Source organism: Globicephala melas, chromosome 1, assembly GCF_963455315.2.
Source record: "Globicephala melas chromosome 1, mGloMel1.2, whole genome shotgun sequence".
NCBI lineage: Eukaryota > Metazoa > Chordata > Mammalia > Artiodactyla > Delphinidae > Globicephala > Globicephala melas.
Window position 1 is genome coordinate 61,984,362 of NC_083314.1, and position 17,508 is coordinate 62,001,869.

A 17,508-nucleotide genomic window follows, 5' to 3' on the forward strand; every position below is an offset into this window, starting at 1 on the left:
TACTAGTAAGTAAATACCAAGGAGGGAAGAGGGGTGGTAGGGAAATTAGATAGCCTCTAATCAAATCCTGAATGAGGTCTTATATTTAAAATATCTACTTCAAAAATGTGTATCACATAATTTTTGGAATAATTGTTTGGATGTGTTTCGTATAAACACTAATGCTAATTTTAATTTTCTTTGTTAAGTACAGTAGGAAAATATACAAGGAAGAAAAAGGATTTTTTGTAAGATCCAACTGGATTAAAAACTGACATTCCATGAAGGATCAAAAAAAATTTTTAACAGAAGAGAGAACCAAACAAAGGCCTGATCTTGAGAGACTAGCAGCCCCGAAAAGTGAGCTCCTTACCTGGTAACGCCCTGCATCCAATACAACCATTTTCGGTGTCACACTATTGCTGGCCTCATAATCTTGAAGGGGTACATGAGCCTCTGTGAGCTGGATTCCAAAGAGAGTGGCCAGAGAATTACTGATGCAGTATCTTTAAAAAGGAATTTAAAATGTTTATTATCAGAATCTTATCTAATTCATTCTAAAAGCATTCACATTTTAAAAATTTCTGACAAAGCATGTGAGATATTGTTGTAAATTGGGAAAAAAGAAATTTAGAGATTTGGAGAAAAAATGGGAATAGGTAGCAGTACATATCATAAAACTGGTCATTACTGGTAAGCAATACTTTGATTACCAAATAAAATTTCAGATCCATTATAAGTGAATGGGAATGAGGGGGAAGAGCACCAGAATTCTCAAATATTTAAGGCAGGGAGAGGCAACAACAGCAACAAGGCGAAAACTTAGAAACACTTATTCATCCTCAGAACCAACTATCATCAGCTGTGTAAAGGGATTACCAGAGCTTCCACAGAGCTGAGGCTGCAGGTACTTTCCCTACAAAATGAGGAGAAAAGGGTCTATATGTTTTCAGCACCTTCACAAGGAAGTGCTGTTCTTAATGACAGTAGGGAACTTCACTTTCCTACAGGAATCCTAGAAGAAAAAAATTTCAATAAGTGCTTCTGAAGGCTCAAATTGCTCAGGTGGTAACCACCAGACAAGTAGTGACATGGGCAGAAGAATACAAGTAACATGACTAAAAACACCTTTGTTTTAAAAGACAGTTGTGGAAATAGAGGTAAACAGTGATGCACCCTGAATGCCAAAGCAACAACAAGCAAAGTTGCAAAGAATTCAGTGCAGAATAGAGCATTAGGAAGAAACTCCTTTCTCCAACTTACGCAATTTTCTTGCAAACAGCTAAAGCACAGAGGACAATATCATTTTCTTCATGCCACTTGCACCTGTACAGAAAAAAAAAAGACTTTAATATCATCTAACTGAAGCAGCACTGCTTATGGGTTTTTATGTGCCAAATTTCTACCTTAGTGTCAGTTTCTTAAATGATTTCAACTATTACTCAAAGATTAAGGTCTCTAATTTAACATATAAAAAGTAGACTTTTTTTAAAAACAAGTTTTTAATGTTACCTCCTCTGATGCAAATTCATGACGCATTGCAAACATGCAGCTATAACAGATTTTACCTTGAAAATCTATATATGTATTTATATATATATATAGAAAATCTATATATAGAGTGTAGTTAACATATACTCATTAAATACACATTTACTGACGACATACTACTTACCAGGCATTGTCCTAGACACTAGAGATACAGTACAGAATGAAACACAAACTCTTATGCACACAAAACTTACTTTTTAATGGGGAAGTCAGATCAAAAGATATGTAGGTATAATAATATAGTAAGTTAGATGAGTTCTAAGGAGAAAAACAAGAAAAAGACATGAAATGCAAGAGAAGGGTGACATTTTAGATAAGGTAGGCAGGAAAGGTGTCACTGAGGAGGGGATGTTGGAGTGAAGACCTCAAGAGGGGATGTTGGAGAGGAAATGACCAACAACATACTTTCATGACAAGAGCCACTATAAACCTGTATATCTTTCCCCTGAGTGCGTAAGTTATTTGAGACTCAACAGTACTACCTGCATAATAGAAACCGTCTCTGAACTTAGCAAAAATCTTCACTTAGAAATTATAAACACGCTAAACAATAAGTGTAAAAAGTCCATTATCTGCACTTGTTATTTAACTGAATGGAAGGCTATCTAAAAATAAGATTAAGAATTCCCCACTGCTTTTACAAAAAGTGATTCAATAAATATGATTCATAAAACTAACTCTAAAATGAAGGCTTAAGTTAAAACTACATCTAAATCAAGGCACCAGTCCCTCCCACTGGGAGGCCTGCACAAGCCTCTTAGACCAGCCTCACCCACCAGGGGGCAGACACTAGAAGCAAGAGGAACTACAATCCTACAGCCTGTGGGACTACAAACACAGAAAGTTACACAAAATGAGATGTCAAAGAAATATGTTCCAGAGGAAGGAACAAGATAAAACCCCAGAACAACTACTAAATGAAGTAGAAATAGGCAGTCTACCTGAAAAAGAATTCAGAATAATGATAGTAAAGACAGTCCAAGATCTCAGGAAAAAAATGGAGGCACAGACCAAGAAGATACAAGAAATGTTTTAACAAAGAGCTAGAAGATAAACAGAGCTGAACAATAACTGAAATGAAAAATACACTAGATGAAATAAATAGCAGAATAAATGAAGTAGAATGGTAAGTGAGCAGGAAGACAGAATGGTGGAAATAACTGCTGTGGAACAGGATAAAGAATAAAAAGAAATGAGGACAGTTTAAGAGACCTCTGGGACAACATTAAATGCACCAACGTTTACATTATAGGAGTCCAGAATGAGAAAAAATTTGAAGAGATAATAATTGAAAACTTCCCTAACATGGGAAAGGAAACAGTCACCTAGTCCAGGAAGTGCAGAGAGTCCCAGGCAGGATAAACCCAAGGAGGAGCATGCTGAGACACATAGTAATCGAACTGACAAAAATTAAAGACAAAAAGAAAATATTAAAAGAAACAAGGAGACAAAAAAACAAACAACCCAATCAAAAAATGGGCAGAAGACCTAAAGAGACATTTCTCCAAAGAAGAAATACAGATGGCCAGTAGGTACATGAAAAGATGCTCAACACTACAAATCAGAGAAATGCAAATATAAAAACTACAACGAGGTACCACCTCATGCCACTCAGAACGGCCACCATTAAAATGTCTACAAACAGTTAAATGCTGGAGATGGTGTGGAGAAAAGGGAACCTTCCTACAGTTGGTGGTAATGTAAGTTGGTGTAGCCACGGTGGAAAACAGTATAGGATATTCCTCACAAAACTAAAAATAGAATTACCATATGATCCAGCAATCTGACTCCTGGGCATATATCCAGACAAAATTACAATTCAAAAAGATACATGTACCCCTATGTTAATAGCAGCACTATTCACAACAGCCAAGACATGGAAACAACCTAAACGTCCATCAACAGATGAATGGATAAGGAAGATATGGTACATAAATACAATGGAATACTACTCAGCAATAAAAAAGAACGAAATAATGTCATTTGCAGCAACATGGATGGACCTAGAGGTTATCATAGTAAGTGAAGTAAGTCAGAAAGATAAAGACAAATACTATATGATATCCCTTATAGGTAGAATCTAAAATATGACACAAATGAACCTATCTATGAAACAGAAAAAAACACCAGGGACATAGAGAATAGACTGGTGGTTGCCAAGGGGGAGGAGGGTTGTAGAAAGTAGGAGTGGGAGTTTGGGGTTAGCAGATGCAAACTGGTGTATACACAGAATGGATAAACAACAAGGTCCTACTGGATAGCACAGGGAACTATATTCAACATCCTGTGATAAACCATAATGGAAAAGAATGCGAAAAAGAAGGTGTGTGTGTGTGTGTGTGTGAAGCTCAGTCACTGCTGCACAGCAGTAATTGACACAACATTGTAATTCAACTTTACTTCAATGAAAAATTAATTACAGTGCTTAAAAAAAAAAAAGCACCAAGGGCAAAGCAACGAATAACATACAAGAGAATCCCCATAAGGTTATCAACTGATTTTTCAGCAGAACTCTGCAGGTCAGAAGGGAGTGGCACGATAAATTTAAAGTGATGAAAGGGAAAAGCCTGCAACCAAGAATACTCTACCCAGCAAGGCTCTCATTCAGATTTGATGGCAAAATCAAAAGCTTTACAGATAAGCAAAAGCTAATAAGAGAATTCAGCACCACCAAACTAGCTTTACAAATAAATGCTAAAGGAACTTCTCTAGGCAGAAAAGAAAAGACCACAACTGGAAACAAGAAAAGTACAAATGGGAAAGCTCACCAGTAAAGGTAAACAAACATACAGTAAAGGTAGGAAATCATTCACACACAAATATGATATCAAAACCAGCAACTGTGAGAAGAGTACAAATGTAGGATATTGAAAATGCATTTGAAATAAGGGACGAGCAACTTAAAACAATTGTGTATATATATACATACTACTATTTCAAAACCTCACAGTAACCACAAACCAAAAGTCTACGATATACACACAAAAGAGAAAAAGGAATCCAAACATAACACTAAAGATAGTCATCAAATCACAAGAGAAGAAAAAGAGGAAGGAAGAAAAAAGACCTACAAACACAAATCCAAAACAACTAACAAAATGGCAACAAAAACATATCAGTTATTATGTTAAATATAAATGGATTAAATGCTCCAACCAAAAGACAGACTGGATGAATGGATATAAAAACAAGACCTATATATATGCTGTCTACAAGAGACCCACTTCAGATCTAGGGACACATACAGACTGAAAGTGAGAGGATGGGAAAAGGTATCCCATGCAAATGGAAATCAAAAGAAATCTGGGTTAGCAATACTCGTATCAGACAAAATAGACTTTAAAGACTGTTACAACAGACAAAGGAGGACACTACATGATGATCAAAGGATCAATCCAAGAAGATTTAACAACTGTAAAAATATACGTAGCCAACATAGGAGAACCCTGATGTAGCAGCCATAAAAGATGAAATTGACAGTAACACAGTTAACAGTGGGGGATTTTAACACCTCACTTACATCAATGGACGGATCATCCAGACAGAAAAATCAATAACAAAAGACAGGCCTTAAATGTCACATTAGGCCAAATGAATTTAACTGATATTTATAGAGCATTCCATCCAAAAGCAGCAGAACACACATTCTTCTCAAGTGCACATGGAACATTCTCCAGGACAGATCACATGCTGGGCCACAAAGCAAGCTTGGGTAAAGTTAAGAAAACTGAAATCATATCAAGCATCTTTTCCGACCACAACACGAGGAGATTAGAAATCAACTATAAGAAAAAAACCTGTAAAACAACAAAAACACACAGAGGCTAAACAATATGCTACTGAACAACCCATGGATCACTGAAGAAATCAAAGAAGAAATCAAAAAATACCTACAAATGAAAACAAAAACAGGATGATCAAAAACCTATGGGACACCGCAAAAGCAGTTCTAAGAGGGAAGTTTATAGCAATACAATCTTACCTCACGAAACAAGAGAAATCTCAAATAAACAACCTTATCTTACACCTAAAGCAACTAGAGAAAGGAGAACAAACAAAAGCCAAAGTTAGTAGAAGGAAAGAAATCATAAAGATCAGAGCAGAAGTAGAAGGAAAGAAATCATAAAGATCAGAGCAGAAATAAATGAAATAGAGACCAAAAAAAAAAAAAAAAAAAACCCAGGAAAGATCAATGAAACTAAAAGTTGGGTCTTTGAAAAGATAAACAGAATTGATAAGTCTTTAGCTAGACTCAAAAAGAAAAAAAGGGCGAGGGCTCAAATCAATAAAATTAGAAATGAAAAAGGAAAAGTTATGGTGGACACCACAGAAATACAAAGGATCATAAGAGACTACTACAAGCAACAGTATGCCAATAAAATGGACAACCGAGAAGAAATGGACAAATTCTTAAGCAAGATATAACCTTCCAAGACTAACTAGAATAGAAAATACAAACAGACCAATCACAAGCACTGAAATTGAAACTGTGATTTAAAAACTGCCAACAAACAAAAGTCCAGGACCAGATGGCTTCACAGGTGAATTCTATCTAACATTTAGAGAAGAGTTAACACCTATCCTTCTGAAACTGTTCCAAAAAATGGCAGAAGAAGGAACACTCCTAAACTCATTCTATGAGGCCACCATCACCCTTATACCAAAACCAGACAAAGATACCACAAAAAAAGAAAATTACAGGCCAATATCACTGATGAACATAGATGCAAAAATCCTCAACAAAATACTAGCAAACTGAATCCAACAATACATTAAAGGGATCATACACCATGATCAAGTGAGGTTTATCTCAGGGGCACAAAGATTCTTCAATATCCACAAATCAGTAAGTGTGATACACCACATTAACAAACTGAAGAAAAAACATATGATTATCTCAATAGATGCAGAAAAAGCTTTTGACAAAATTCAACACCCATTTATGATAAAAACTTTCTAGAAAGTGGGCATAGAGGGAACATACCTCAACATAATAAAGGCCATATATGACAAACTCAGAGCTAACATCATTCTCAATGGTGACAAACTGAAAGCATTCCCTCTAAGATCAGAAACAGGACAAGGCTGTCCACTGTCTCCACTTTTATTCATCATAGATTTGGAAGTCCTAACCACAGCAGAAAAGAAATAAAAGGAATCTAAAAATGGATTAATTATAAAATTAATACACAGAAATCTGTTGCACTTCTATATACAAACAATCAAAAATCAGAAAGAGAAATTAAGGAAACAATCCCATTTTCCATCACATCAAAAAAGAATAAAATATCTAGGAATAAATCTACCTAAGGAGGCAAAAGACCTGTGCTCTGAAAACTGTAAGACACTGATGAAAGAAATCGAAGATAACATGAACAGATGGAAAGATATACCATGTTCTTGGATTGGAAGAATCAGTATTGTCAAAATGACTACACTACACAAGGTAGTCTACAGATTCAATGCAATCCCTATCAAATTACTAATGGCAGATCTAGAACAAAAGATTTAAAATTTGTACAGAAACACAAAAGACCCTGAATAGCCAAAGCAATCTTGAGAAATGAAACGGAGCTGGAGGAATCAGGCTCCCTGACCTCAGACTATACTACAAAGCTATAGTCATCAAAACACTGCTGGCAAAAAGACAGACTTATAGATCAATGGAACAGGATAGAAAGCTCAGAAATAAACCCACACACCTATGATCTATTAACCTACGACAAAGAAAGCAAGAACATATAATGGAGAAAAGACAGTCTCTTCAATAAGTGGTGCTGGGAAAACTGGACAACTACATGTAAAGGAATGAAATTAGAACATTCTCTCTAACACCATACACAAAAATAAACTCAAAATGGATTAAAGACCTCAACGTAAGACTGTATACTATAAAAGTCTTAAGAGGAAAACATAGGCAGAACACTTTGACATAAGTTGCAGCAATATTTTTTTGGATCCATCTCCTAGAGTAATGAAAACAGAAACAAAATAAACAAATGGGACCTAATTAAACTTAAAAGGTTTTGCACAGCAAAGGAAACCATAAACAAAACAAAAAGACAACCCACAGCATGGGAGAAAATATTTGAAAATGAAGTGATCAACAAGGGATTAATCTCCAAAACATACAAACAGCTCATGCAGCTCTGTCAAAAAAGCAAACAACCCAATCAAAAAATGGACAGAAGATCTAAAGAGACATTTCTCTAAAGAAGACATAGAGATGGCCAAAAAGCACATGAAAAGATGCTCAACACCACTAATTATTAGAGAAATACAAATCAAAACTATGAGGTATCACCTCACCCTGGTCAGAATGGCCATCAACAGAAAGTTAACAAACAATAAATGCTGGAGAGGGTGTGGAGAAAAGGGAACTCTCCTACACTGTTGGTGGGAATGTAAATTGGTACAACCACTATGGAGAAGAATATGGAGGTTCCTTAAAAAACTAAAATTAGAGCTCTCATATGATCCAGCAATCCCACTCCTGGGCATATATCCAGAGAAAACCATATTTCGAGAAGATACATGCACCCTAATGTTCACTGCAGCACTACTTCCAATACCCAAGACATGGAAGCCATCTAAATATCCACTGACAGAGGAATGGATAAAGAGAATGTGATACATATATAGAATGGAATATTAGCCATAAAGAATGAATCAATGCCATTTGCAGCCACATGGATGGACCGAGAGATTATCATACTAAGTAAATAAGCCCAGCAGAAAGACAAAAATCATATGATATTGCTTATATGTGGAATCTAAAAAAATTGATACAAATGAATTTATTTACAAAACAGAAACAGACTCACAGACTTAGAAAACAAACTTATGGTTACCAAAGGGCAGAGGTGGCGGGGGGGATAAATTAGGAGGCTGGGATTAACATATATACACTACTACATGTAAAATATATAATCAACGAGGACACACTGTATAACACAGGGAACTCTATTCAGTACTCTGTAATAACCTATATGGGAAATAGAATCTGAAAAAGAATAGAGGCTTCCGGGAAGACGGCAGAAGAGTAAGACGTGGAGACCACCTTCCTCCCCACAGATACACCAGAAATACATCTACACGTGGAACAACTCCTACAGAACACCTACTGAACGCTGGCAGAAGACCTCAGACCTCCCAAAAGGCAAGAAACCCCCCACGTACCTAGACAGGGCAAAAGTAAAAAGAATAAACATAGACAAAAGGATAGGGATGGGACCTGCACCAGTGGGAGGGAGCTGTGAAGGAGGAAAGAGGATCAGGGCCGACCGGCACTCACCAGCCCAAGAGGCTTGTCTGCTCACCCGCCGGGGCGGGCGGGGCCTGGAGTTGAGGCTCGGGCTTCGGTCGGAGCATCAGAGGACTGGGCCTGGCAGCATGAACACAGCCTGCAGGGGGTTAGTGCGCCACGGCTAGCCGGGAGGGAGTCCGGGAAAAAGTCTGGACCTGCCGAAGACGCAAGAGACGTTTTCTTCCCTCTTTGTTTCCTGGTGCGCGAGGAGAGGGGATTAAGAGTGCTGCTTAAAGGAGCTCCAGAGATGGGCGCAAGCCGCGGCTAAACGCACGGACCACAGAGACGGGCACGAGACGCTAAGGCTGCTGCTGCCGCCACCAAGAAGCCTGTGTGCGAGCACAGATCACTATCCACACCCCCCTTCCAGGGAGCCTGTGCAGCTCGCCACTGCCAGGGTCCCGGGATCCAGGGACAACTCCCCCAGGAGAACGCATGGCGCACGTCAGGCTAGTGCAACATCACACCGGCTTCTACCACCGCAGGCTTGCCCCGCACTGCGTGTCCCTCCCTCCCCCGGGCCTGAGTGAGCCAGAGCCCCCGAATTAGCGGCTCCTTTAAACCCGTCCTGTCTGAGCGAAGAACAGACACACTCCGGCGACCTACACGCAGAGGCGGGGCCAAATCCAAAGCTGAACCCCTGGGAGCTGTGAGAACAGAGAAAGGGAAATCTCTCCCAGCAGCCTCAGAAGCAGCGGATTAAAGCTCCACAATCAACTTGATGTACCCTGCATCTGTGGAATACCTGAATAGACAACGAATCATCCCAAATTGAGGAGCCGGGTGGAAAAAAGGCCCTTGGTGCTGCAGCCAGGAGTCAGTGCTGTGCCTCTGAGGTGGGAGAGCCAACTTCAGGACACTGGTCCACAAGAGAGCTCCCAGCACCACATAATACCAAAAGGGCGAAAATCTCCCAGAGATCCCCATCTCAATGACCAGCAAGCTACAGTGCTGGACATCCTATGCCAAACAACTAGGAAGACAGGAACGCAACCCCACCCATTAGCAAAAAGGCTGCCTAAAATCATAAGTCCACAGACACCCCAAAACACACCAACAGACGTGGACCTGCCCACCAGAAAGACAAGATCCAGCCTCATCCACCAGAACATAGGCACTAGTCCCCTCCACCAGGAAGCCTACACAACCCACTGAACCAACCTTAGCCACTGGGGACAGACACCAAAAACAACGGGAACTACGAACCTGCAGCCTGCAAAAAGGAGACCCCAAACACAGTAAGATAAGCAAAATGAGAAAACAGAAAAACACACAGCAGATGAAGGAACAAGATAAAAACCCAACAGACCTAACGAAGAAGAAATAGGCAGTCTACCTGAAAAAGAATTTAGAATGATAATAAAGATGATCCAAAATCTTGGAGATAGAATAGACAAAATGCAAGAAACATTTAACAAGGACCTAGAAGAACTAAAGATGAAACAAACAACAGTGAACAACACAATAAGTGAAATGAAAAATACTGTAGATGGGATCAATAGCAGAATAACTGAGGCAGAAAAACGAATAAGTGACCTGGAAGATAAAATAGTGGAAATAACTACTGCACAGCAGAATAAAGAAAAAAGAATGAAAAGAACTGAGGACAGTCTCAGAGACCTCTGGGACAACGTTAAACGCACCAACGTTCGAATGATAGGGGTTCCAGAAGAAGAAGAGAAAAAGAAAGGGACTGAGAAAATATTTGAAGAGATTATAGTTGAAAACTTCCCTAATATGGGAAAGGAAATAGTTAATCAAGTCCAGGAAGCACAGAGAGTCCCATACAGGATAAATCCAAGGAGAAATACACCAAGACACATATTAATCAAACTGTCAAAAATTAAATACACAGAAAGGATATTAAAAGCAGCAAGGGAAAAACAACAAACAACACACAAGGGAATCCCCATAAGGTTAACAGCTGATCTTTCAGCAGAAACTCTGCAAGCCAGAAGGGACTGGCAGGACATATTTAAAGTGATGAAGGAGAAAAACCTGCAACCAAGATTACTCTACCCAGCAAGGATCTCATTCAGATTTGATGGAGAAATTAAAACCTTTACAAACAAGCAAAAGCTGAGAGAGTTCAGCACCACCAAACCAGCTTTACAACAACTGCTAAAGGAACTTCTCTAGGTAAGAAACACAAGAGAAGGAAAAGACTTACAATAACGAACCCAAAACAATTAAGAAAATGGGAATAGGAACATACATATAGATAATTACCTTAAATATAAATGGACTAAATGCTCCCACCAAAAGACACAGATTGACTGAATGGATACAAAAACAAGACCCATATATTTGCTGTCTACAAGAGACCCACTTCAGACCTAGAGACACATACAGACTGAAAGGGGATGGAAAAAGATATTTCATGCAAATGGAAACCAAAAGAAAGCTGCAGTAGCAATTCTCATATCAGACAAAATAGACTTTAAAATAAAGACTATTAGAAGAGATAAAGAAGGACACTACATAATGATCAAAGGATCGATCCAAGAAGAAGATATAACACTTGTAAATATTTATGCACCCAACACAGGAGCACCTCAATACATAAGGCAAATAACAGCCATAAAAGGGGAAATGGACAGTAACACATTCATAGTAGGGGACTTTAACACCCCACTTTCACCAATGGACAGACCATCCAAAATGAAAATAAATAAGGAAACACAAGCTTTAAATGATACATTAAACAAGATGGACTTAATTGATATTTATAGGACACTCCATCCAAAAACAACAAAATACACATTTTTCTCAAGTGCTCATAGAACATTCTCCAGGATAGATCATATCTTGGGTCACAAATCAAGCCTTGGTAAATTTAAGAAAATTGAAATTGTATCAAGTATCTTTTCTGACCACAACGCTATGAGACTAGATATCAATTACAGGAAAAGATCTGTAAAAAATACAAATGTATGGAGGCTGAACAATACACTACTTAATAATGAAGTAATCACTGAAGAAATCAAAGAGGAAATCAAAAAATACCTGGAAACAAATGACAATGGAGAGACGACAACCCAAAACCTGTGGGATGCAGCAAAAGCAGTTCTAAGAGGGAAGTTTATAGAAATACAATCCTACCTTAAGAAACAGAAAATATCTCGAATAAACCACATAACCTTGCACCTAAAGCAATTACAGAAGGAAGAACCCCTTCTGCAAAAAACCCCGAAGTTAACAGAAGGAAAGAAATCATTATATTCAGATCAGAAATAAATGAAAAAGAAATGAAGGAAACGATAGCAAAGATCAATAAAACTAAAAGCTAGTTCTTTGAGAAGATAAACAAAATAGATAAACCATTAGGCAGACTCATCAAGAAAAAAAAGGGAGAAGACTCAAATCAATAGAATTAGAAATGAAAAAGGAGAAGTAACAACTGACACTGCAGAAAAACAAAAGATAATGAGAGATTACTATAAGCAACTTTATGCCAATAAAATGGACAACCTGGAAGAAATGGACAAATTCTTAGAAAGGTATTACCTTCCAAGACTGAATAAGAAAGAAACAGAAACTATGAACAGACCAATCACAAGCGCTGAAATTGAAACTGTGATTAAAAAGCTTCCAACAAACAAAAGCCCAGGACCAGATGGCTTCACAGGCGAATTCTATCAAACATTTAGAGAAGAGATAACACCTATCCTTCTCAAACACTTCCAAAATATAGCAGAGGGAGGAACACTACCAAATTCATTCTATGAGGCCACCATCACCTCGATACCAAAACCAGACAAGGATGACACAAACAAAGAAAACTACAGGCCAATAGCACTGATGAATATAGAGGCAAAAACCCTCAACAAAATGCTAGCAAACAGAATCCAACAGCACATTACAAGGATCGTACACCATGATCAAGTGAGGTTTCTTCCAGGAATGCAAGGATTCTTCAATATACGCAGAAGAATTAATGTGATAAACCATACTAACAAACTGAAGGAGAAAAACCATATGATCATCTCAATAGATGTAGAGAAAGCTTTCGACCAAATTCAACACCCATTTATGATAAAAACCCTGCAGAAAGGCATAGAGGGAACTTTCCTCAACATTATAAAGGCCATATATGACAAACCCACAGCCAACATCGTCCTCAATGGTGAAAAACTGAAAGCATTTCCATTACGATCAGGAACAAGACAAGGCTGCCCACTCTCACCACTCTTATTCAACACAGTTTCAAAGTTTTAGCCACAGCAATCAGAGAAGAAAAGGAAATAAAAGGAATCCAAATCGGAAAAGAAGAAAGTAAAGCTGTCACTGTTTGCAGATGACATGATACTATACATAGAGAATCCTAAAGATGCTACCAGAAAACTACTAGAGCTAATCAATGAATCTGGTAAAGTAGCAGGATACAAAATTAATGCACAGAAATCTCTGGCATTCCTATACACTAATGATGAAAAATCTGAACGTGAAATCAAGAAAACACTCCCATTTACCATGGCAACAAAAAGAATAAACCTACCTAAGGAGACAGAAGACCTGTATGCAGAAAATTATAAGACACTGATGAAAGAAATTAAAGATGATACAAATAGATGGAGAAATATACCATGTTTTTGGATTGGAAGAATCAACATTGTGAAAATGACTCTACTACCCAAAGCAATCTACAGATTCAGTGCAATCCCTATCACACTACCACTGGCATTTTTCACAGAACTAGAACAAAAAATTTCACAATCTGTATGGAAACACAAAAGACCCCGAATAGCCAAAGCAATCTTGAGAACGAAAAACGGAGCTGGAGGAATCAGGCTCCCTGACTTCAGACTATACTACAAAGCTACAGTAATCAAGAGAGTACGCTACTGGCACAAAAGCAGAAACATAGATCAATGGAACAGGACAGAAAGCCCAGAGATAAACCCACGCACATACGGTCACCTCATCTTTGATAAAGGAGGCAGGAATGTACAGTGGAGAAAGGACAGCCTCTTCAATAAGTGGTGCTGGGAAAACTGGACAGGTCCGTGTAAAAGTATGAGATTAGATCACTCCCTAACACCATACACAAAAATAAGCTCCAAATGGATTCAAGACCTAAATGTAAGGCCAGAAACTATCAAAGTCTTAGAGGAAAACATAGGCAGAACACTCTATGACATAAATCACAGCAAGATCCTTTGTGCCCCACCTCCTAGAGAAATGGAAATAAAAACAAAAATAAACAAATGGGACCTAATGAAACTTCAAAGCTTTTGCACAGCAAAGGAAGCCATCAACAAGACCATCAACAAGACCAAAAGACAACCCTCAGAGTGGGAGAAAATATTTGCAAATGAAGCAACTGACAAAGGATTAATCTCCAGAATTTACAAGCAGCTCATGCAGCTCAATAACAAAAAAACAAACAACCCAATCCAAAAATGGGCAGAAGACCTAAATAGACATTTCTCCAAAGAAGACATTACAGACTGCCAACAAACACATGAAAGAACGCTCAACATCATTAATCATTAGGGAAATGCAAATCAAAACTACAATGAGATATCACCTCACACCAGTCAGAATGCCCATCATCAAAAAATCTAGAAACAATAAATCCTGGAGAGGGTGTGGAGAAAAGGGAACACTCCTGCACTGCTGGTGGGAATGTGAATTGGTACAGCCACTATGGAGAACAGTATGGAGGTTCCTTAAAAAACTGCAAATAGAACTACCATATGACCCAGCAATCCCACTGCTGGGCATATACCCTGAGAAAACCATAATTCAAAAAGGGTCATGTACCAAAATGTTCATTGCAGCTCTATTTACAATAGCCAGGACGTGGAAGCAACCTGAGTGTCCATCAACAGATGAGTGGATAAAGAAGACGGGGCACATATATACAATGGAGTATTACTCAGCCATAAAGAGAAACGAAATCGAGTTATTTGTAGTGAGGTGTACGGAAGTAGAGTCTGTCATAGAGCGTGAAGTAAGTCAGAAAGAGAAAGACAAATACCGTATGCTAACACATATGTATGGAATTTAAGAAAACAAAAATGTCATGAAGAACCTAGGGGTAAGACAGGAATAAAGACACAGACCTACTGGAGAACGGACTTGAGGATATGGGGAGGGGGAAGGGTGAGCTGTGACAAAGTGAGAGAGAGGCATGGACATATATACACTACCAAACGTAAGGTAGATAGCTAGTGGGAAGCAGCCGCATAGCACAGGGAGATCAGCTCGGTGCTTTGTGACCGCCTGGAGATGTGGGATAGGGAGGGTGGGAGGGAGGGAGACGTAAGAGGGAAGACATATGGGAACATATGTATATGTGTAACTGATTCACGTTGTTGTAGAGCAGAAACTAACACACCGTTGTAAAGCAATTACACCCCAATAAAGATGTTCAAAAAAAAAAAAAATCTTCCAACAAACAAAAGCCCAGGACCAGACGGCTTCACAGGCGAATTCTATCATACCTTTAGAGAAGAGCTAACACCTATCCTTCTCAAACTCTTCCAAAATATAGCAGAGGGAGGAACACTCCCAAACTCGTTCTACGAGGCCAACATCACCTCGATACCAAAACCAGACAAGGATGCCACAAAGAAAACTACAGGCCAATGTCACTGATGAACACAGATGCAAAAAACCTCAACAGAATACTAGCAAACAGAATCCAACAGCACATTCAAAGGATCATACACCATGATCAAGTGAGGTTTCTTCCAGGAATGCAAGGATTCTTCAATATACGCAGAATTAATGTGATAAACCATACTAACAAACTGAAGGAGAAAAACCATATGATCATCTCAATAGATGTAGAGAAAGCTTTCGACCAAATTCAACACCCATTTATGATAAAAACCCTGCAGAAAGTAGGCATAGAGGGAACTTTCCTCAACATTATAAAGGCCATATATGACAAACCCACAGCCAACATCGTCCTCAATGGTGAAAAACTGAAAGCATTTCCACTACGATCAGGAACAAGACAAGGCTGCCCACTCTCACCACTCTTATTCAACACAGTTTCGAAGTTTTAGCCACAGCAATCAGAGAAGAAAAGGAAATAAAAGGAATCCAAATCGGAAAAGAAGAAAGTAAAGCTGTCACTGTTTGCAGATGACATGATACTATACATAGAGAATCCTAAAGATGCTACCAGAAAACTACTAGAGCTAATCAATGAATCTGGTAAAGTAGCAGGATACAAAATTAATGCACAGAAATCTCTGGCATTCCTATACACTAATGATGAAAAATCTGAACGTGAAATCAAGAAAACACTCCCATTTACCATGGCAACAAAAAGAATAAACCTACCTAAGGAGACAGAAGACCTGTATGCAGAAAATTATAAGACACTGATGAAAGAAATTAAAGATGATACAAATAGATGGAGAGATATACCATGTTTTTGGATTGGAAGAATCAACATTGTGAAAATGACTCTACTACCAAAAGCAATCTACAGATTCAATGCAATCCCTATCAAACTACCATTGGTATTTTTCACAGAACTAGAGCGAAAAATTTCACAATTTATATGGAAACACAAAAGACCCCGAATAGCCAAAGCAATCTTGAGAACGAAAAACGGAGCTGGAGGAATCAGGCTCCCTGACTTCAGACTATACTACAAAGCTACAGTAATCAAGAGAGTACGCTACTGGCACAAAAGCAGAAACATAGATCAATGGAACAGGATAGAAAGTCCAGAGATAAACCCACGCACATACGGTCACCTCATCTTTGATAAAGGAGGCAGGAATGTACAGTGGAGAAAGGACAGCCTCTTCAATAAGTGGTGCTGGGAAAACTGGACAGGTCCGTGTAAAAGTATGAGATTAGATCACTCCCTAACACCATACACAAAAATAAGCTCCAAATGGATTCAAGACCTAAATGTAAGGCCAGAAACTATCAAAGTCTTAGAGGAAAACATAGGCAGAACACTCTATGACATAAATCACAGCAAGATCCTTTGTGCCCCACCTCCTAGAGAAATGGAAATAAAAACAAAAATAAACAAATGGGACCTAATGAAACTTCAAAGCTTTTGCACAGCAAAGGAAGCCATCAACAAGACCAAAAGACAACCCTCAGAATGGGAGAAAATATTTGCAAATGAAGCAACTGACAAAGGATTAATCTCCAGAATTTACAAGCAGCTCATGCAGCTCAATAACAAAAAAACAAACAACCCAATCCAAAAATGGGCAGAAGACCTAAATAGACATTTCTCCAAAGAAGATATACAGACTGCCAACAAACACATGAAAGAACGCTCAACATCATTAATCATTAGGGAAATGCAAATCAAAACTACAATGAGATATCACCTCACACCAGTCAGAATGCCCATCATCAAAAAATCTAGAAACAATAAATCCTGGAGAGGGTGTGGAGAAAAGGGAACACTCCTGCACTGCTGGTGGGAATGTGAATTGGTACAGCCACTATGGAGAACAGTATGGAGGTTCCTTAAAAAACTGCAAATAGAACTACCATATGACCTAGCAATCCCACTACTGGGCATATACCCTGAGAAAACCATAATTCAAAAAGGGTCATGTACCAAAATGTTCATTGCAGCTCTATTTACAATAGCCAGGACGTGGAAGCAACCTAAGTGTCCATCAACAGATGAGTGGATAAAGAAGATGGGGCACATATATACAATGGAGTATTATTCA

At 38.5% G+C, this 17,508-nt stretch overlaps 1 protein-coding gene across 4 annotated transcripts in view; it reads right to left on the reverse strand.

Annotated features, from left to right (window-relative positions):
* MAEL (maelstrom spermatogenic transposon silencer) overlaps positions 1 to 17,508 on the reverse strand; it is a 67,449-nt gene that overhangs the window by 3,677 nt on the left and 46,264 nt on the right. For 3 of the 4 annotated variants that reach the window (XM_060286136.1, XM_060286142.1, XM_030875590.2), the window contains 2 exons: positions 1,243 to 1,305; positions 353 to 485 (listed from right to left, as the gene is read on the reverse strand). In XM_060286136.1, coding sequence (XP_060142119.1) covers positions 353 to 485; positions 1,243 to 1,305 — 196 coding nt within the window. The remainder of the gene's footprint in view (positions 1 to 352; positions 486 to 1,242; positions 1,306 to 17,508) is intronic. The other variant, XR_009559282.1, reaches the window with a different exon arrangement.